The sequence below is a fragment of the Plecotus auritus genome (genome assembly GCF_963455305.1).
Source record: "Plecotus auritus genome assembly, chromosome: 2".
Taxonomy (NCBI): Eukaryota; Metazoa; Chordata; class Mammalia; order Chiroptera; family Vespertilionidae; genus Plecotus; species Plecotus auritus.
In genome coordinates this window covers 47,402,881-47,426,003 of record NC_137771.1, presented here as the reverse complement: position 1 = coordinate 47,426,003, position 23,123 = coordinate 47,402,881, and the positions used below count along the sequence as shown (strand labels likewise).

Genomic DNA, 23,123 nt, shown 5'->3' with positions numbered 1-23,123 from the left:
TAAGCAATTTCTCCAGCCCTCCTACCTGTGCACGTGCATTACATATGCACTGGGCATTCTCCTCTGACAACGGTTATGACTTATGTTATAGTTGTTCACATGAGCTGGTGAGTTCCTGGAGGGCAAGGGCTGTGCATTTCTGTCCTTTGTATATCCAATATCTAGCACAAAGCCTGGTACACAGTATATGATCAAGGAATTTGTGAATCAATAAAGCAACGAGTGAATAAGAAAATAATTTCCTAACTTCCCAGCAAACACAAGGATCTTCTTTATAGGCTTTTCTTGAATCCCTCCAGTGTTCTAGCCTATGGGGAAAATGTGATGGAGTGGATGCATGGGGCATTTATTCACTTATCCAATAAACATCAACCCTGTGTCTATTACATGCTATCCGGACTCTTATTTCTTTCATGACTTGTACACAACACACCTTGCTTTCTGCAGGCACGGAGCTCTGAATAATGCCTATGACCTCCAAACATGTTTTTATTTCTCCCATATAATCCTATATAATAAAAGGCTAATATGCAAATCGACTGAACAGTGGAACAACTGGTCACTATGATGCACACTGACCACCAGGGGGCAGACGCTCAATGCAGGAGCTGCCCCCTGGTGGTCAGTGCGCTCCCCCAGGGGGAGTGCCACTTAGCCAGAAGCCCTGAGCTGGGCTCATGGCTGGCGAGTGCAGAAGCAGTGGCAGGAGCTTCTCCTGCCTCCGCAGCAGCGCTGAGGATGTCTGAAGGGGAGTGGACCTAAGCCGTCAGTCGGACATCCCCTGAGGGCTCCCGGACAGCAAGAGGGTATAGGCCAGGCTGAGGGACAGCCCCCCCTCGAGGGCATGAATTTTGTGCACTGGGCCTCTAGTGTTTAATAGTAAAACATCTCACATAAAAATCTAAATTTTTGGCTTTTCTTTTAAAAATTGGCCAGCTGTATGGCAATAATGTTAAAGTTGGCTGCCCTTGTGTTGCTGGGGGGATTTTTTAATTCACATATCCAAAGAACACCTCATCAGTGTCTGTCTTGTGCCTGTAGGCCTTTGACATTATGACCTCTGCAACAGACTAATTGATCTAGGTAGCTAGAAAGAGCTGAAACATAACAGAGTTTATGATGGACACAATTCCTGGGCGACTGAGCTCATGATTAGACATCAAGAAGTGTGGGTTTGCGCCCCAGCTCCACCCTCACCTAGCCCTGTGGCATGGAATAAAACTTGTATGAGGATCAGTTTCCTTTTCTGTACAGATGAGGTGATGGGAGGTAATCTCCAAGGTCCCTCTAGCTGTCCTATTAAATTATGGAATTATCATTCAGGGAGTCAGGGGAGGCAAAAATCACCAACATATTTGAGGTGATGACAAGTTTTGGAAACAGCGGTGATGGTTGCACAACATTGCTGCTGTCCTTAATGACACCGAATTGTACACTTACAAGTGGTTAAGATGGCAAATTTTATGTTATTTTATCATAATACAAATTATTTTTATTAAAAAAAGAAAAGTATCCACATAGATTTGGGCCCAGTCCTCCAACACCGAGGACCAGCCAGTTGGTTCCTTAATGGATGAAATTTAGAAGACAGTGGGGAGGGGCGAGAATCCATAGCGCAGTTAGGCCTAAAACTTGGCCGGCTCTGTGCAAAGGCGCTCTGGCCTCCCGCTGCCCTCGGCTTTCTTGGCTGGATGCTACTTCACTGTCTGCTTCCCACAGGGACTGGTGGGGCCTCCAGGCTGTCTACACCCTCCCTCTCCAACCCAGCGGAGGAAACTACCGTCTCCCCTACCAATCTGGACTACATTGTAAAATTGTTCTACTTCCTCTTTGCTTTTCTTCCAGCCGAGAAAGGCTGGGTTATAACCTGCAACCTACAGTGAACTAAGACATGTCTGCAGAAAAAGCCAACCTAGTTGGAGTTTTCGTTTGCTTCATAGTATTACTGCTCTGGCTGCGGCGGCTACAGCTAGATAACATTTATGACTGCTATTTAATGCCAGGAGTTTTTTCTAATGCAATGATTTATTTAATCCTCATGCCAACTCCCAATTATTTTACATTTTAAATCTTGTCATTCATTTGGTTGACAGTTGGTATCCATAGTTAGGAATCCCAGTCATCAGCCTTTGAGGAGAGTATCCACCCCGATCCTCTCCCCACCCTCCCAGCATAGGTCCCACCTTTGCCGAAATGGCACCTTAGCATCCCAGTTCCTATAAAATGTGAAGAAAGGGCTTAATCTGAAAGGCCACGGCCCTTTGGAGGCCAGCAAAGAGCTCTACGGCTGCCTCTTTCCCTCCAGGCTTGCCGCCCATTTGCTCTGTTTCTTTGCCCTTTCCAACTTTTCCATAATTAAAAGGCTGAGCCGGTGTCCTTTTCCTATTCATCGATGCTGCTTCCCGTCTCTGTAAACTGATTCCTGAGCACGAAACACAGGCTGGTCAGTTAGCCCAGTAAATGACTCACAATTCCTCTCCTTGGTCCCTGTCATGGGACTGGCCATGCAACACTCACAACACACATTCTATGCAGATAAAAACACCTGCCACCCACCCGCAGTTAACACGTGTAACACCTTCCTCTCCTCCGTACACCATGCTCCTGCATGTGGCCAGAGTTGCCTGGTCATCCTCCTGTGGGGTCTGAGGTGAGCTCAGGTGACATAATCAACGAGAGGATGGCAGAGAAGGGAACTAGAGGCTGAGCATGTTTGAGGAAGGGCTGGTTAATTTGGGGCAAAATGAAAATGTAAATATTGTACCATGACAGTAAACTAGATGCTTATTTTTTTCAATTTTTGAGGTCAACTTTACATACATTGAAATGGACATACCACAACTGCCATTTTAACAAGTGGATTTGCCCACATGACCACCTTTCGATCACTCTAGTGCCCCTCACCGGTCAGTCTTCCCACCCTCAGAAGAAACCACAGCTTTGATTTTTTTGGATGCGATTAGCTTTGCCTGTTCTAGAACTTGATCTCCATGGACTTACTCAGAATGCAGTCTCATGTCTGGCTTCTTTGCTTAGCCCATTGTCTGTGAGATTCATCCAGGAAGTTTTGTGCATCAGTAGTTCATTTCTTTGTATCGCTGTGTAGAGTCTTACTGTGGTGCATCTAATTTTAAATTATTTTAATGATACAAAGAGTATAGGATTACATTTTGCCTTGCAAAACTTTTAAACATCATCCATCAGAAGTCTACTATCCTTGGGCCACTCTGCCCTTTATTCTCACCTCCTGGAGATAATTACTGGGATCTGTAGGTGCAGGTCCTTTGAGTCTTTTTCTCCCCTTCCTACGCTCTCACGTACCCACATATGGCAGGTATGCCATTCTCCGTATCTGTCTGCAACTGGTTTATTTATTTTTTAATTGACTTCAGGGAGAGGGAGAGATAGAAACATCAATGATGAGAGAGAATCATTGATTGGCTGCCTTCTGCATGCCCCCCACTGGGGATTGAGCCTGCAACCCGGCATGTGCCCTGACCAGGAATCGAACTGTGAACTCCAGGATCATAGGTCGATGCTCTACCATTGTGCCATACCAGCTGTAACTGGCTGCAACTGGCTTTTTAAACTCAACAGTATGTCTTAGCAGATACGACTGTGTTTGTGCACAGAGATCCACCTTCTTTTTAGAGCCGCTGCATGTTTCATCACATGGATATTCCACACTTTAGTTAGTCATTACTGAGATGGTATCCAAACCTCCCATTTCAACAACTGCTGCAGTAACCATATTTGTCATGCTGCCTTGCGCACACAGGCATTTCTGTAGGGTACATGTGCAGAAGTGAACTTCTGAGTCAGCGTGTTGGGCATTTAAGTTTCCGTAGATTTGCCAAAGTACTAATATTAATTTACATGCCCCCACTATTGCTTAGAGTGTTATAAAACTATGGGGGGGAAATCTTATCCATTTTTATTTGTGCTTCATTAATTCTAGAAAGGGTGAACATTTTTTTCATATACTTATTGTCTGTTTTTTTTTTGCTTTCTTTTCACTTAAGAGCTTCTGGCCTGATTTTTTTATTGGGTAATTCTTCTTTTATGTGATAGTTTTATTAGGTTATTATTATTAATAGCTTAGTTTTACTATGTATTCTTATTGGCAGTGCCAAGCCTTTGTTCTATTTTTGCAATTAAATTTTTGTTGGTTATTTTTGTAGTACAGAGATTTAAGTTTTAACTTTTGCTTCCTTGGATTGAAGAAAATCTTCCTTCCTTCAAGGTCATAAGCAGAGGGATTTATTTCCTTCTGGTATTTTTATAGTCAATGGGCTGATTTTGATGTGCTCATGGGACATTCTGATAAGGAAATCCCAACCTCCTCCTATCTTTTAACAAGTAAACTTATTCTTATCACTTTAGGCATCTTGAATTTTCAACTATTTCCATTTAGGGGGCAGGGTGCTAAGTAAAAAATATGAAGTTATCTTAGTATCTTTTATTCCTTTTTTAATCCACCTTAAGTTCTGGTCAGAAAAAAGTCTATTCACTCAGCAAGTATCTGTAAGTGCCTGCTTGTGGGAGGCACCAGGCCGCTGTGTGAGGTAAAACAGAGGCCGACTGCGAGCTTAGTCTGGCCTGGAAGGCAGACATACAACAAGAACTGAGATGTGACGACAGCGAGAGAGGCGGTATCCCTATAGGGTGCTGCACTGTCAGCGGGGGTCAAGCTGTCTTGGAGATGTCGATAAAATCTGCTTGGAGCTTCTGTCCCATGTCCTGTGGGAAACGCAATGTCCTTCCCAAGATTGCTGGGAATCCCTCGGGGCTCTTGTGACCTGTGCCTCTGAGTGTTTGCTTCACTCCACTGTTTCATTTGCCTCTCACCTCTGCAACTGCTCCCTGCTCTCCTGTCCCGTCCTGTCCTAACTTGGTTCATTCTCCTCCATTTCCCCTGAAGCCACTCACTGATGCGTACGTCTATGAAACTCCCACGAAGCTGTGGGGAAAGGGGTGTAAGTGCAATAGCCAGACAGACTGAAACCCGACACCCGCTCGCCTCCTCGCCAGCTGGTGCCTTGTAGGACTTTCACTGGTCACCTTTCTCTGTGGGGACCAGAGCCCTTACCTTTGGTGTCTTCTTTCTGCCTCCAGACTCCCCAGGTATCTTGCTTTCCTGGTCCTTTTGGAAGCTCCGTTTACCCCTGTTTATCATGCAGATCAGTTTCATAGACTAGTCTCATCTGTTCTCAGCACAGAAAAACCGGCGGAGGACTCAGAGTTTCCGCCTTTGTCTTCCCTCTGTAAGTGTAAGATGAAGTTTCCCACTAAGGGATATGCTACCCACTCTGTTAGCAGGCAGCAGCAGCCATAGTCAGTTTTGGGTTTAAATAACTTTTTACCCTAACAGAGGGATGTAGCTAACACCATGTGGGTAGTCACTGAGGAAGTGGCATTGAAGCCGAGATCTAAGGAGGACCATGTGAGGGCTGGGCTGGGAGGGGTGGGCTTAAAGAGGGAGTATTCCAGGCAGAGTGAGCAGCACATGCAAAGGCCCTGAAGTAGACCAGAACAAGGCTTATTCAAGAAATTAAGAGAAGACAGCAGGAATGACGAGACTGAGGGTAGCCCAGCTGGCATGGCTCAGTGGTTGAGAATCAACCTATGAACCAAGAGGTCACAGGTTCAATTCCCAGTCAGGGCACATGCCTGGGTTGTGGGCTCGATCCCCAGTATGGGGCGTGCAGGAGGCAGCTGATCAGCAGTGATTTTCTCTTATCATTGATGATTCTATCTCTTGCTTTCTCGTCCCCTTCCTCTCTGAAATCACTAAAAATATATTTTAAAAGAAGAGAGAGACTGAGGGTAAAATGGGGTTAGGTTGACTTAATCCTAAGGGCAAAGTGAGGGTGAGGGCAATGGCAAAATATTTAAGCACTAGAGGCCCAGTGCATGACATTCGTGCATTGGGGGTGGGGTCCCCCTCAGCCTGGCCTGTGCCCTCTCGCAGTCCGGGACTCCTTGGGGGATGTCCACCTGCTGGCTTAGGCCCTATCCCCCAGGGGATCACTGCACTCGCCAGCCATGAACCGGCTGAGTGGCGCTCCCGCTGTGGGAACGCAGTGATCACAGGGGGCAGCTCCTGCATTGAGCATCTGCCCCCTGGTGGTCAGTGCTTGTCATAGTGACCAGTCGTTCCACCATTCGGTTGATTTGCATATTAGCCTTTTATTATGTAGGATGGTAAAGTAATTTTACATTTTAAAAAACATTGCTCTGTCAGATATAATCTACACCCATTAGGATGACTATACTATTTTTTTTAAAGGAAAGTAAGTGTTGGCAATGAAGTAGAGAAATTGGAACTTTTGTACGTTGTTGGTGAAAATGCAAAATGGTGCAGCCACTCTAGAAAACAGTCTGGCAGCTCTTTTCTTTTTCTTTAAAAAATATTTTTATTGATTTAAGGGAAGAAGGGAGAGGGAGAGATAGAAACATCAATGATGAGAGAGAATCATTGATTGGCTGCCTTCTGCATGCCCCACATTAGGGATCAAGCCCACAACCCGGGCATGTGCCCTTGACTGGAATCAAACTGGGACCCTTCAGTCCACAGACCTACGCTCTATCCACTGAGCCAAACCAGCTAGGGCCTGGCAGTTCTTCAAAATGTTAAACATAGAATTATCACACGACTAAGCAACATAGCCAAAGAAATTAAAAATTGGCATTCAAACAAATACTTGTACACAAATGCTCAAAGCAATTGTCCAAAGATGGCAATAACTCCAATGCCCATCAAACGATGAATGGATAAACAAAATGAGGTATGTCTGTATAACAGGATATTATACAGCCAGAACAAGGAGTCAAGCACTGAAACATGCTATAATATCGATGGTGCTAAGTGAAAGATGCCAGGCACAAAATGTCACATGTTGTATTTACATGAAATGTCCAGATCAGGCAAAGCCATAGAAGCAGACAGTAAATTTGTGGTTTTTTAGGGGATAGGGAAAAGGGGAGTGACTGCTTTTGGGGCACAGAGGTTCCCCCTGGGGTAGCAAAAATCTTTCAGAACTAGACGGAGGTGATGGTTGTATAACATTTTAAATGCACTAAATACCACTGAATTGAATATTTAAAAATGGTCAGTTTTTTGGTATGTGACATTTACGTCAATAAAAATAAGATTATGTGGAGGCCCTAACCGGTTTGGCTCAGTGGATAGAGCGTCGGCCTGCGGACTGAAGGGTCCCAGGTTCGATTCTGATCAAGGGCATGTACCTGGGTTGCGGGCACATCCCCAGTAGGGGGCGTGCAGGAGGCAGCTGATCGATGTCTCTCTCTCATCGATGTTTCTAACTCTCTATTCCTCTCTGTAAGGAATCAATAAAATATATTTAAAAAAAAAAAGATTATGTGGAGAATGAATTGGAGGCGGCAGAATGGAGGTGGGAGGACAATGGACACGCTGCTGCATCAGTCCAGGTTAGAAATGATAGTGACTCGGAGTAGGGCAGGGACGACGGCAACTCTGGTGCTGGACCACCTGGGAAATGTCCGCATACATTCGCAGGGGATCAGGAATTTAGGGAAAGGAGAGGGAGCACCGAGAGTCAGGGTGCAGCCTCGGGCAGAGGAGCGCTTCTCCAGCTGGTAGCTGAAGTCATGCAAAGGATGAGCACATGGGGAGGGCAAGCGGCAAGGAGACAGCAGGAGGAGGCAGGGTGAGGTCTAGAGGCTCTTAGATTACAAATGTAAAAAAATATGTTACGATCTTAAAATATTGATCCAGGACGACAGAGGAACATCTCACAGTAATCTGAGGGGAAAGCCAGGTTTGGGAGGTTGGATTGTAGGCTCGGGGATCACCGAGTGCTTTCAGCTCTAAGAGAAGGAGCCACAACTGAGGGCAGGCATATTTGCTGCCACTAACAAGACCAGAGTTTACCCGTTGGCTCCAGGGAGGAGGAGGAACTCCTTCCTCCGAGGACAGAGACAGATAATGTGGGAGCACAATTCTGACATGAGAGGTACGAACGTTGTGAGACTTCTACCCAAACGCGAGGGAGGGATGTGGGCTGGACAATGTGGAAACGCCTGGGAACAGATTTTGAGGAGAATGTACCAGAGAGTAAACTGGGTCTGGATAAAGGCTTGCCAAGGAGTCCTGAAAGTCAGGAACATACTTCTGTAGGGGAGCCAAGCTTTTTGTTATGTAATTTATTTATTTTTTCTAAAAGCCCCAGGCCAATGTAAGAACGAAGACAGTGATCCTGGTGGGTATAGAGTTACATAAAACACTTTAGTCAGGCAGCAAACAGAATGAGTCTCATAAGAAGTAGGATTTGAAAACTTTCCACATGTAAGCTCCTTCTTCAAAAGAAATGCTATTTAGAAACTATATTGAACTAGAGGCCCAGTGCACGAAATTCTTGCACTGGATGGGGGGGGGGGGTCCTCAGCCCGGCCTGTGCCCTCTTGCAGTCCGGGAGCCCTTGGGGGATGTCCGACTGCCGGCTTAGGGGATAGAGCCTAAGCCGTCAGTCAGAGATCCTTAACGCTGTGGGCTTAAGCCGTCAGTTGGACATCCTTAGTGCTGCCGCAGAGGCGGGAGAGGCTCCTGCCACTGTGCTCGCCAGCTGTGAGCCCAGCTTCTGGCTGAGTGGCGCTCCCCCTGTGGAAGCGCACTGACCACCAGGGGGCAGCTCCTGCATTGAGCATCTGCTCCCTGGTGGTTAGTGTGCGTCGTAGCAACCGGTTGTTCTGCTGTTCGGTCGATTTGCATATTAGCCTTTTATTATATAGGACAAGTAACTACACATTTAAATTAGCAAAGAGGAATTATTTGTTCACTTATATATGTACATATGTCACATAAAATTATAATAAAATATAGGTAGCCTTTTAAAGGCCTACTAGTATATACTGAAACTATGTTTTAGGAAGTTGAGAATTTTTCTATCAGTGGTAACATAAAAAAACTTTGAAACGTAATATTGTATTAATTGTTAGTACAATATACTAAAAAATTGTTGTACTCAAAAAACAAACAAAAAAGTGAGCTCATGGATATAGAGAACAGATTGGTGGTTGCCTGGGATGGGGAGTGCAGGGTGGGTGAAATGGGTAAAGGGGCTCAAAAGGTACAAACTTCCAGTTATAAAACGCACTAGAGGCCCGGTGCACGAGATTTGTGCACTGGGGTGGGGGTCCCTCAGCCTGGCCTGTGCCCTCTCTCAGACCGGGAGCCCTCAGGGGATGTCCAACTGGCAGCTTAGGCCCATTCCCCACGAGGAGCGGGCCTAAACTGGCAGTTGGACTGCCTTAGCGCTGCTGCGGAGGTGGGAGAGGCTTTTGTCACGGCCACTGCACTTGCCGGCTGTGAGCCTGGCTTCTGGCTAGGCAGCACTCCCCCGGGAGCACACTGACCACCAGGGGGCAGCTCCTGCATTGAGCGTCTGCTCCCTAGTAGTCAGTGTGTGTCATAGCGACTGGTCGTTCCGCCGTTCGGTCAATTTGCATATTAGCCTTTTATTATATAGGATAGGGCACGCAGATGTAATGTACAGCACGGTGACCATAGTTAAAAAACAGTGTTACATATTTGAAAGTGGCTAGGAGAATGGATCTTGAAAGTTCCTATCTTGAGAAAAAAATTGTAATTATGGCCAAAACCGGTTTGGCTCAGTGGATGGAGCGTCAGCCTGCAGACTGAAGGGTCCCGGGTTCGATTCTGGTCAAGGGCATGTACCTTGGTTGTGGGCACATCCTCAGTGGGAGGTGTGCAGGAGGCAGCTGATTGATGTTTCTCTCTCATCGATGTTTCTAGCTCTCTATCCCTCTCCCTTCCTCTCTGTGAAATATCAATAAAATATATTTAAAAAAATTGTACTGGACTCATGTGGTGATCATTCTGTAATACATACAAATATTCATATACACATGTACAAACCATTAGGGTGCATGCCTGAAAATAGTATGTCAATTATACCTAAATTTTAAAAAAGTGTTGCACTAATTGATTAAGCAAGTATTTTGGAGAAATCAATGTGCTTCATCTACTACTCTAAGTACTGAATACATTATTATATGTTGAATCTAATTCATGGCTGCAGTTGACACTCTAGAAATTTAATCTTGCATTACAAAGAACAAAAATAGTCCTTTCCCTTAGAAAAATAGTCTAGTTGAGTCTATAAAAGAGTTCATATGAAGCCCTGGACGGTATAGCTCAGTTGGTCGAGTATCATCCTGTACACCAAAAGGTCTCCGGTTCAATTCCCAGTCAGGGCTTAAGCCCAGGTTGAGGATTCAGTCCCCAGTCGGGGTGTATGCAGGAGCAACCTATCAATGTTTCTCTTTCACATCAATATTTCTCTCTCTCTCCCTCTCCCTTCTTATCTCTAAAATCAATTAAATCATATTTTTTAAAAGTTCATATGAAAATGCAATGGGAACACTTTGTAAAGTATGATTGTCTAACCACTATGCTATACACCTGGAACTAATACAAAATAATATTGAATGTAAACTGTAATTGAAAAAAAATTTTAAGTTAAAAAAAAAAGTACAGCCAATGTCCAAGCCAATATGAACTAGAGGCTCATGACTGGGGTGATAAGTAAGCACACTGGAGAACCGGAGGTTCAGACCTCACTTTCTATCAGGAGTACAAGTAGGTGAGTGGGGTTAAGGAGCCTGGCTATAGAATGGAGTCTCATTTGAATTGAGACTTGCTAAGGTGAGAGGAGCAGTTGTATCTTCTAAGAGTTGAAGAGAACATGTAAGTAGATTAAAAAAAAAAAAGTGTGAACAAAAAGCCACGAGAAAGGAGATTGGGATAGACCTTGAGGACATTATGCTAAGTGACATAAGCCAGACAGAGGAAGACAAATCTGTATAGATTCCATACTTATGTGTAAAATCTAAAAAAAAAAAAAAAAAAAAAAGCCAAACTCACAGAGAGTAGAAAAGTGGCCACCAGGGACTGGGGGTGGGGGAAATAGGGAGAGGTTGGTAAAGGGTACAAACTTTCAGCTATAAGATAAGATCTAAGGATCTGCCAAAACCGGTTTGGCTCAGTGGATAGAGCGTAGGCCTGCAGACTCAAGGGTCCCAGGTTCGATTCCGGTCAAGGGCATGTACCTTGGTTGCGGGCACATCCCCAGTAGGGGGCGTGCAGGAGGCAGCTGATCGATGTTTCTCTCTCATCGATGTTTCTAACTCTATCCCTCTCCCTTCCTCTCCTCCTCTCTGTAAAAAATCAATAAAATATATTAAAAAAAAAAAAAGATCTAAGGATCTAATATAACACATGGCGACTATAGTTGATAACAGTGTTATTGTATAATTGAAATTTGCTAAAATTTATTGTTCTCAATAAACAAATAAGGTGATGATGTGTTAACTAAATGGGGGAATCCTCTCACAACAAATACATATATCAAATCATCATGATGCATACTTTAAATATGATTTTATATGTTTATTACAACTCAATAAGGCTGGGAAAAACCCATTCACACACAAAAGACATGAACAAAAGCATATCATATCAGGAAAGTCAGAAGGTGTTTGGTTGGTAGACCAGTTGGCTGGAACACAGCAGTGGTGTATAAAGTGTAGCAGGATGAGGTTCTGAATTTAAGCATAGCATGAACTCGGGAACACGCCACTAAAGGGATTAGGTAGGTAAAGTGGTGAGACTGAAAGCTCTTTTACCATGCTGACTGAACAGAGCTCAATCATGGTACATAGGTAGTAGATGAAAAGAACTTGCCACAATGCCTGTCACTGAGCCAATGCTCAAGGTGAGTCAAAATCATCAGTAATTACTGGGCTGAGCTTTGTAGGATGAATGAACTGCACATCTGTAGCCACCTCACACCGAATATATCGAACATTGACTCTTCATTCCTTACTCTGCTCTAAGGTCCCCAGCACAGAAAGCCACACCACCATGCAACTGTCCAAGTCAGGAACCCCTCTTCACACCAGCCAAGCCCTGCTGTTCCTGCTTCCAAAATGGATTTCCAACCATTCCGCTTCCTTTGTCTTTACTGCCATCCTCCTGCATCTTACCTAGACTTATGCGATGGTTTCCTATCCATGTTTCCATCTTTGCTACCCCACAACCTATTTTCAACTCATAGTGATCTTTTAAAAATGTAGCCTCACCCTGTTTCTTAAAATATCTTATTCATTTCCCAATGATTTTACCCACTTTTTCTCCATGGCGTCCAGGACCCCTACATTCCATTTTCCCTTTGCTGGCCAATGTTCTAGACATGACGCTCTTCCCTAACTGGGGCCCACAACATGTTCTACTTCCTCTGCCTCAAATGGTAGCCTACTCACTGCCCCCCTGCCCTGCTGTCAGGCTCTTTCTCATTCTCTAGTAGCAGCTTTGACATCGCCCTCTCAGACACTTTCCATGAACATCTACCCTAAGCAGATTCCTTCTTTGCCTACACTCCCCCTTTATGGGTTATTATGGGTCCATTACACTTCCTTTGTCTTCCCAGTAAATAGCTATATTTGAAATTGTATCTATAACCTTATATTGGTTTGTTTAATGCCTATGTTGGAAGCTTTCAGGTGTAGATATTACACAAATAAGGGTCTTTCATTATCTCCCGAGTGGAAATGCAGAGGTAGGTGGGATTCAGGTTGGGTCACATGTTCTCCGTATCATCAAGAGGAATGCCTTAGGGTGGTCACCTTGACCCTGAGCTTATGACCAAATAAATAGGATGTGGTTGGACTAATGGGAAATACAACCCTAGGATTGAGATTACTCCTGGATTTGCATTCACTGCTACGCAATGAAGAGTGGGGTAAACACTGGGCCGTCAATCCTGTTATCCACTTACATCTCTACATTCAGTGAGAGGAGGGATCTCTTTGCTTAATTCATTCGTGTACTTGGCTCCTAGCACAGCACCTGACAGGTAGTAGGAGCTCAGTGAATATTTGTTGAATAAACGAAGAATTGCAGAAAAGAATCTAGGAACCAGCTGGAGGTCACTGATTTAGTGGAGGATATAGACAGCTTACAAACCAGTCCCCGAAAAGGAAAGGGATGCTGTTTACTCAAAAGCTTTGGATTTGGCCATTGACCAGATGTGAAATGAGGGAGATGAAGTCCAAGACAGGCCTGGCCAGTGTGGCTCAGTGGTTGAGCAGTGACCCATGAACTGGGAGGTCACAGTTCAATTCCCAGTCAAGGCACATGCCTGGGGTTTGGGCTTGATTCCCAGTAGGGCATGTGCGGGAGGCAGCTGATTGATGATTCTTTCTCATCATTGATATTTCTCTCTCTCTCTCTCCCTTTCTCTTCCTCTCTCTGGTATCAAAGAAAACGTTTTTTTTTTTGTTTTGTTTTTTTTAAAAAAGTCCACGAGCCTGAGATCGTAGACTTTGGTTTTAACTCCTGGCCTCCTTGCTTTCAATTCAGTGCTCCACCACTCAAAGCAAGTACTAAAAATGGGGCTGAGGACAGAACTTCAAGACACACATTCTCACGTGGGGGCGATGTTGACCACAAACGTGTAAAAATTAATTCTTGGGGGAGGAAGAAAAGCAGATATTACAATAGTTTGTAGCCCTCCAACGCGCTACCCTCTTCAACAAAATCTTATCCCCTACTGTTTAATTTCTCTTGTTAGGATGAATTTAAATTAAATAGAAATTTTCTCCTTAGGAGGGCGACAATACTGAATTTTTTTAAAAGGTTAAGAAACACTGAATTCAAAGATGAAAGTCCTGGCCAGTTTGCTCAGTGGTTAGACTGTTGGCCCTCGGACTGAAGGGTTTTGGGTTGGATTCCAGGTCAAGCACATGTACCTCAGTTGCAGGTTCACCCCTGTCCCTAGTGCAAGAGTGTGTGGGAGGCAACCACAATGTGTCTCTCTCACATGATGTTTCTCTCTCCCCCCTCCTCCTTCTCTTTCACTCTATCTAAAAATCAATGAAAAAGGGGGATGGGGTGGGAGAGGGCAATGGGGGATAAAGGGACATATGCAATACTTTCAACAATAAAGATTTATTAAGAAAAATCAACAGAAAAAAATATCCTCTGGTGAGGTTTAACAAAAAAAAAAAAAAAAGATGGAGAAGATGCCTTATGAGCAGTTTAGGACTGAGGAGGAAAGGTTGGAGGAAAAAAACACACAGAAAAATCTGAAATGTATGTACATCTATATATATATCAACACACACCTTAGTTATTAAACAGATCATCTTATATAGTTATAAATAATAGCCATAGAAATATATCTTTCAACCTGATTTTTTTTTCCTCTCTGACAATTTAGAAAAAAATTCTGAATATGGCATTGTATGGCAGCCAGGAAAATCACCACTCCTCTGCTCAGAAACAGACCAAAAAGGATACCGAAGAGACTGGGCTGGCCTGTTTTGATTATTCTACCAGATATACATTTTAAACACTGTAATCATTAGAGGAGTCCATTGCCAAAGAAAGGCAAGCTTAAGCAATCTTCCAGGTCTTCTTCCCACACACACCCGTCATGCTGACATGCAAAATAAACCTGTCGGAATACATCTGACAACATTTTTCAAAGAAAAATATTAATGAAGTTTAGTTGAGCATTCAAATTAATTCAAGAATCGAGAAGAAAAAACTAACGTAAAAGGAATGTATCTGGAAAATAGATAAATATAGACTATGAGAACTAGTATGGGCCTGAACCCTGTTTTTTGGGGCCACAAATAGGAAATTTCCTTTTCTTTTTTTAAAATTTAATATATTTTTATTGATTTTTACAGAGAGAGGAAGGAAGAGGGATAGAGAGAGAGAAACATTGTTAAGAGAGGAACATCATCAATTGGCTGCCCCCTGCACGGCCCCTACTGGGGATCGAGCCTGCAACCCGGGCATGTGCCCTGACTGGGAATCGAACTGGTGATCTCTTGGCTCCTCGGTCAACGCTCAACCGCTGAGCCACACCACCTGGGTGGAAATTTCCTTTTCTAGCTATATAAAATGACCTGGAACCCCTAGCTCTGGGCGCTTATCAACACTGAAAAGCAATGTTGGTTATAGGAATTAGTGAATGAAAAGGCATTCGTAAGACCTCCCTCTAGGATTTCAGGGAAGACTAGTGTGTAACAAAACCATGGTATTTGGGGGGGGAGGCGCGGGGAGGGGGGAGGAAAAGGAAACAATACTGCTCACCATGAAAAGTTTCCCAAAACACATTATTCTTTTTAAAGAACAACAACACAAACAACAAATGTTTAAACAACATTATATGCAACCCTTAGGGAAGAAGACAAAAGGTAACCCAACTCAAACTTCCCAGACCTGGTTGTCTTATATTCCACAGGAACTGTAAAACACAGTTATGTTTTCTTACTCAGGTACAAGAATTCAATGGTTTCCCCCTAAAGTTCAGGATAAGGGAGATTCTTATCACAAAAGACACAAAATGCACTTCTGTTATTGTATTTGAGTAGGCTGTACAATTTTTTATTTTTAAGCTCTAAGTCTTATGATTCTTTTCTTAGAAACATCAAGTCCTCCTCCCCCTCACTCCCCGTCAAGAAACTAGTGTCATAACACAAAGGTTCTTAACTTTAGAAAAACAAAAACAAACAAACAAAAAAACAACACAACCCCAGTATTCCAAGGAGAGGTTTAATTTTCTGGGAAGTCAGGAAAGCCATCCATTCTCTCCAGCAGTTCAAGAACAACCATTTATTCATTATTAATGACACTGATTCAGATGTTCAGGAAGGGGAGCTACGTCCCACACACTTTAAAATATTGGCTTCTCATTTTATCCCATTACATTCTTAAATTTCTTTGCATATTCAAGAGGGTCCAGGAGCCCCTGACCTTGACTACAGCCTAGCAAGGAGGCCTGCTTTCAGCCTGGCGGCCCATCCGCTAGGGCACAAAGGGAACGCACCTTGCCTGGAGGCACGAGCAGTGGTACATGAACAGATCACTATAACCATGAAAACTGTCCATTCACACAGTTTATTCCACTAGATTGCCATGTCATACACAGTACGAAGGGGTTTCCTGATAGCACACGTAGTTTGCTTCAGTACTGCTGACGAGCCTTTTTTTTTTAAACATTATATCATAATACCCTATCGTGAAAACATTATTCAGTGACTTTTTTCCAACTACATATAAACGGAGATTTACCACACACGCGGTGCAAGAATGTCTTTATAACATATTGGAATCACAACGGGTGAATCTAAAATACATCACTGTCATTAGAACACTACTTTCAACTTACAACGCCATGTTCTCTTAGCCCGATCTGGTTCATCTCTGAATACGTACGTCACAAAGCGGCTTGGTGGGTAACTCCTGCGTAGCCGGCGGCAGCTTCGAACGATGATGTCAAAAGAAATCTCTCACACACAATCCAAATTTCCAATTTTAAAAACTTCTTCCTTTATGCATTCAATATTCTCAGAATCAAAATAGGACATTTTCTAATTTATTGTCTCTGAAACAATGAGAATTAAAGACAACCTCCCTTAGCTGAAAGGCTGGGGTTGTGTCATGAGGTTTCCTAGAAACCCAAGAAAAGCATTGCATGGGGAGTGGGAATGTGTTAAAAAGGAACACAATTTTCTTTATCAGTTTCTTGGATTTCTCTGCCCCTCCCCACCTCTGTCAAACCCAGAGAAAAGAATACTGTACTGTATTACAAACCAAGGTGTCTGACCATGAGCTGATGGTCTAAAGAAGATGGATGTAAACACGTCAGAGAGAAAGATTTCTTCATTTTCCCATTTGGTGGAGTGGGGCGGGAGGGGAGATGACATCAGTTAAATAAGAAATAGAAACTCCTTAGTCAAAGAACCACTTCATTACACACAACACAGCTAGGGATCACTGCTGACAACTTCTCACGTGCTTCCTTTTCTTTCCCCCAAAGTTTGAGAGTGTTTGCAAGTTCAATAAATAGTAGAAAAATAATCCTTTACTTAGAAATCTTGAGATGCATCATTTAGAGCTTCACACGAGTCCCATACAGCAATCGTGGTGTCTGGGTACCGCCGAGGAACAAAGCCAAGTCTTGAGCGCACACGTTGCTCCCGGGTCGGGACGGGACGTGCCACATTCCCGGGCTCCGCTTGAGCGCATGTTCCCCTCGTCCGGTCCCGTTAAGGAGAGCCGAGCGTTCCTGGCGCCTCAGCACATTCCTCTGGCTCAGCTTAACGAAGGCTCCCAATGTTTCCTGTGTAGGTTTCGTCTCTGTCTGGAGGTTTGCCTTCAGTTCCATTCCGTGAGTGGGGGTCACGGCAGACTCGTTTCCCCTCCATGGCAGAACCAGCCGGGCACCTCCCCAAGTGCAATGGGGATGTTTCTCTCCTTCTCCAATGCATTCGCAGGCAGGACACGCGTTCAATCACTCGGGACAAAGCCCACACGCAAGGGGTTTCTTGCTGTGGATTTGAGGCTGGTTCTTTCCCTCCCCGGAGCGCTCTGCACCTCCCAGCTCCCGTCTTCTTTGCCACGGAGGTGCGGGGGTGGTTAGCACTCCGCATCCACGGTGTGGACGGTCACGGCCGCCTGGAGGTGGTGGCTGTGATGGAGCGTGGGGTGGGGCAAGCGGTAGTGGTGGAACTTGTTACTGAGTAGGGCCGCGGTCTGAGGCGGGGCGTCCAGGTCCAAGTCCTCATCGTGGTTCCCCACGTCGACCCCGGCCGACAAGGGGTCATTGTTGCACGGAGGGTTTTCACTGTCCTCCTGCGGGCTCATGGTGCTGTAGCCTAGAAAATGAACAGAACAAGTAAGCCGCTGGGAGCTTCCAGACGCAGGGAGGAGAAGTCACCTCCGATTCGCAGGGCACAGGAGGCGGTCCTACCTGTGTGCCACACAGGTGCAAACGCTGGCAGGCCGTCAGCAGACAGCGAGGTGCTTATTTTAAAGAGAGCTTTTGTTGACTGTTATTTTCTTAAAACAATTACCCAAGAAATACCTAATCATTTCAGAAAACCAAGGAAGTCTAGATCAGAAAAAAAATATATGCAAGAACCCTTTCCTTAAATCAACAAAATAAAAGCCAAAATTATCTCATGTCCCATCTAATCCATAGATAACTGCCAGTGACGTTTGGGGAACTCTCCTCCTACACTTTTCCCTGAGATGAGATTAAGACTATTTTTTATTTTAAAGAAAGAAAACAAAAAACAAAAACGGCAGCTTCACCCAGCTGGCATGGCTCAGTGGTTGAGCATCAACCTATGAACCAGGAGGTCACGGTTCGATTCCCAGTCAGGGCACACCTCTGGGTTGTGGGCTCAATCCCCAGTGGGGGGCGTACAGGAGGCAGCCAATCAATGATTCTCTCTCATCATTGATGTTTCTATCTCTCTCTTCCTTCCTGAAATCAATAATATATATATGTATATAAAAGGCAGCTTCAAGAAAAAGACCCTAACAGGTCTTAGATCAGTCGGGGACTGGTGGGCAAAGCTGGGCTTCAAAATGCCCGAATGTGATGCAACAGTAAGAACAAAAACAGTTGTCACCATTGTCTGCACACCTGCTCCACGGCAGGCACCGATGTCATGTCATTCCTGCATCCCAACAAGGCAGGCGTTTTAATATCCATTTTACAGGTGAGGGAAGCGAGGATCAGAAAGGTTAACGAACCTGCCTGAGGTTCCAGTACCAACTCCACACACCCCCACAGGAACCAGCAAAGGAGTCCACTATTCTCTGTGGGCGCTGGCCCGCTGTATTTAAAGATTCATTTCTTCTGGTATTCTAAGCCATACACGTTTCAAAAGAAAATGCCCTTGCTGATCAAAGGATTCCATTCCAAGAACCCTGGCATGTTTTTAAATATTGCAAAAATCCTCTTTAAAATGTTTGAGAAGTGACAGCTCATTAATATTTCCGCTGCATCTACAGTTAGCATCCATCAGCACTCACCCGTGGGCAGTGCTAGTCACATTTGTGGCTGTGCAATTGACGTGCCTGCATACGGCCAAGCAGGAATAGTCGGTGGTTGAAAATGTGTGCTTCGTGCAAAAGTGAGAAAGGCAATTCTCTGCCCTCAATGAAACATTTCCCAAAGGACAATTAGTTAAGTCAGTCCAATGCCACAAATATTTATTGGGCACCTACTAGGCCCCTGCCGGAGATACCAAGATGGAAACCTGGTCCCTGTATAAGGAGCTCAAAAGCTAGTTGCTTGAGAAGTAAAACAAGTATAAACATAACTCAATTCAATTATTCATTCATTGAAGACCACAGTAGGGCTGGAGGGGGGAGACTATAAAACATAAATAAGAGATGTCTTTTTTCCTTAATGATTTCAGGAGGCAGATATTCATGAAGCTAGGCTTATTGTAATGCAGATAATGGTAAGTGCTATAATTGAGGTATAGTTAAAATTGATAGTAGGGAATAACTACGTCTGGCGGGGGGAATGAGGAAGCGCCACAGGAGAACTCATCTTTCAGTTGGGCTTAAATGGATGATAGGAGTTGGGTAAGTGGATATGAGCAAAAGAACAGATGCGCGCAGCCACAGAGGTGTGGGAACCTAAGGACATTCCTGTCCTCTGTGGCTAGGATGAGTGCCAGCAGGTAGAAGGTGGGAAGGTGAGTTCAAGTCACATCATGAAGGCCACGCCAAAGCACAGAAAATGAAGGGACAATACACGATTTTGAAAAGACCTTAGGATACCCGCGTAAGTGACACTCCAGGTGGCCCTCATGGGACAGGAGGGATTTATTAGGAAAAGGAAGGGGCAGAGGAAATGTGCCACAGACAGGGAGACGAGCATATGCAGACAGCAGCTGGAAAGGCCCTCGTGGACTGGCCAGTGGTGAGAAGCCTGGTGTGGGGGAGGACAATGTGGGAGATGCGGCTGGATAGGGAGGCTGGGACCAGATCAGCAAGGCTGGTCGAAGCTATGAGTTAGGATTTAGTAACGGGCAAGGGAGGCAAATGGCAAAGACATATCGTGTGTTAAGGTGATCCCTTGTAGCAACGAGGAGGCTGGACAGAAGGAAAGAGTGATCAGACGTTCAGAAGATGGGGCTGGTGTGTCAGCCGGAGGAGATGGCGAGGACCTGACGTGGGGCAGCCGTGGGCTTCGTGAAACTCTTCAAGTGCAGAGTGGGCTGGATTTGGTGACTAAATGGACTCACCTGGTGTGTGTGACAAGAGTTATTACCTCTCGGATAAGGTCAAGATTTCTAGGTTCAGAGGCTGGGGAAATTGTGATGGCTTCTCCCAAGACTAAGAGATTGGGAGCCAGAGTGAGTTTCTTAGTTTCTCAGCTTTGGCAGTGCTGTGTCTAGACTATAAGACTGTATGGTAGAATGCAGACTGGGGCAGCCACTGTGGAAAAGAGTATGGAGTTTCCTCAAAAAATTAAAAATGGAACTTCTGTTTGACCCAGCGATCCTACTTCTGGGAATATATCCTAACAACCCAAAACACCAATCAGAAAGAATATATGCACCCCTATGTTCATAGCAGCGTTATTTACAACAGCTAAGATTTAGAAACAGCCCAAGTGCCCATCAGTAGATGAATGAATAAAAAAGCTGTGGGACATTTACACTATGGAATACTAGGTAGCTGTAAAAAAGAGGGATCTCTTACCCTTTGGGATAGCATGGGTGGACCTGGAAATAGTATGCTAAGTGAAATAAGCCAAAATGAGAAAGACAAATATCACATGATCTCACTTATTTGTGGAATCTAATGAACAAAAGGAACTGACCAACAAAATAAGACCCAAAGCCAGGAGGCATGGAACAGACTGACATACCTCAATGTGGGGCTGGGAGGACAAGAAGAGATAAACCAAAGAACTTATACTAGTATATGCATAGGCTATGGACACAGGCAATAGGGTGGTGAAGATGGGGGGGCAGGGGTAGGGACTGGTAGGAGGAGGGGAAGAGGGAGAAAATGGAAAATATCTAATACTATCAACAATATTACCTAATAATAGACAAACATGTAAATTGATCATACCTCCGCTATGCCCACAGCCAATCAGGAATGAGTATGCAAATTAACCTGACAAAGATGGCAGGTTAATTTGCATATGCAGGCGCAGAGCAGCCGGGCGGGGCAGGACACCAGCTATGAGGGGGGGAGGGCGGTGGAGGGAGCTACAGGAGCGGTCCTCCGGCTGGGAGTGAGGACTTGCAGGCTCCTGGGTGGCCGGGAACGAAGCCAGGGGAAGGAAGGCCTATTCTTGCACGAATATTGGGCAATGGGCCTCTAGTAAAAAATATATTTTAAAAAATAAACTGTGAAAAAAAAACAAAACACCCAAAAAACTGGATGGTAGACTCCCAACCTCAGTTACAAAGTGCTACATATGCTTACATCACCGTTTGCTCTATATAGAAGGGGCTGACATGGAAAACCTGGTTTTAGTCAAAGTGCAGTGTCTGTGTTGATTATTTCTGGCCAACGTTTAGAGCTACGCTGTCTTCATCTTTCCTCCACATACTCCCGGGAGCCTTCTGTCTCTGGTCACTGGCACCCACCCACAGTAACTGATAATTCATTTTCTCATTCATGATATAAAACTCAGGGGGGTCCATCTGCCTGGCTCACCGTCCTCCTCTTGCTATTGTGCTCCAGGCTTCAGTTTGAGGGTCTTCTCTGGAAGCATCCCCAACCAACACCTCCTACCCCTAGCCCAGTTCCCTTCTGTGAGTTTAAATGGCATTCTGTGTACATCACTATCTTAGATTTCACCATATTATAACAGAGTATGGGGCTGTCTTGTCCATTAGCAAATTCTTTCTAAAAAGACACAAGAATTTATTTATCTCTGTACTCCTAATATTCAACACAAAACTCACACAATTAAAAAAAATCACGTATTATATTCCCAAAACAAAGGCATCAATGAATTTTTCCCCCCCAATTATCTGTGGTGACATTCAACAATCTCATCTAATAAGGAAGGCAATCGAGGATTCCCCAGGCCCTGCCCAGGGGTTCTGACTTAGGGTCCAGGGATGCTCTGAACCTGACTGGTCACAGACCCAGGTCGGTGGGGATGGTGCAGGTGTCCCCGAGGCAACTTGGCGGCACCCCCATTTCTCTTGATGCTTTCTGATGAGAACCCCAGCAGGGGCTCTTTCAAAGTGAACCACTCACTGCGGGGCCATCCTATTTAACTTGCTCAATCCCTCTGTAATGTAGCCTTCCCTTTATCTCAATAATTAACAGAAAGCTGCAGGGAGGAAGTAAGTTATGCACAAGCAGGAGAAAGACAAACACATATTCTCACTTAAATTAATTGTTCACTTGGTGCCATGTAACTCTGTTGAGCACGGGGAACAGTGATGAATAAGAAAGACTCAGTCTCTGACTCATGGAGGGAGCACTATTTAAAACACAAAAGGATATTTACCAATACTTTTCAAAGGAAAAAATTCTTTACTGTCCAAAGGTGTATGCAGAGAAATCTCTGCAAAGATGATCTCAACCAAGAACAAGGTTTCAGGAAGGAGGTCAGGTGTCCATTAAGAACAGAAGAGTCAAATTAGGCTTCTGGTCTTTGGTATTCTGCTTGTATATTTAGCTGATGGTTTCTAAGAAACCTCTCTTGATGATTAGGGATATTAGGTCTCTCCAGGGACTCACTCACCACCTTGTGGCCACAGAGAGTAACTGCAGGACAGTATCTGCACCTCTAGAGACAATGGTCTGTTGCAATATACAGGTTTTGACCAGATTTTCAAGGTTCAGCATTTGCCTTTTGAATGTTTTGGAATTTGCTTAACTTGGGGAAAATTTCCCTCTTACAAAGAAAAAAAAAGTTGCTTCATATACATATACATAAAGTTTCTAATAAGATGGTAACCAAAACAGATTCAAAAGGAACAAATTATTGGTGGTTTTTAATCTTAAAAGAAAAAAAAAAAAAAAGCCAGTAGATAGTTAGACAGAACATGATATCTTCAAGAGAAATAATAGGCAAAGCAGATATATAACTAAAAGCACAGGTAGGTAGTAACTGTTTTAACCTGCTCGCAACAGTAGCAGTCAATAGTTGAGTGCTGAAAACAATTGTTCCAGATCTTAGAATATTGACAAAGATGATTTCACTTTTCAAAAACCATTCTTAGTTTGAAGAGAATTTTTGATTGAAATACAAAAATTAAAA

The 23,123-nt window shown here is 44.2% G+C and overlaps 1 protein-coding gene across 1 annotated transcript in view; it reads right to left on the bottom strand.

Annotated features, from left to right (window-relative positions):
• Window positions 1-15,616: 15,616 nt before the first annotated feature.
• Window positions 15,617-23,123, bottom strand: part of CACHD1 (cache domain containing 1) — a 244,434-nt gene continuing 236,927 nt past the window's right edge. Inside the window, exon 27 of the mRNA XM_080656375.1 lies at window positions 15,617-17,733. Within this exon, the coding sequence (XP_080512501.1) occupies window positions 17,495-17,733 (239 nt within the window). The 3' untranslated portion in view covers window positions 15,617-17,494. The remainder of the gene's footprint in view (window positions 17,734-23,123) is intronic.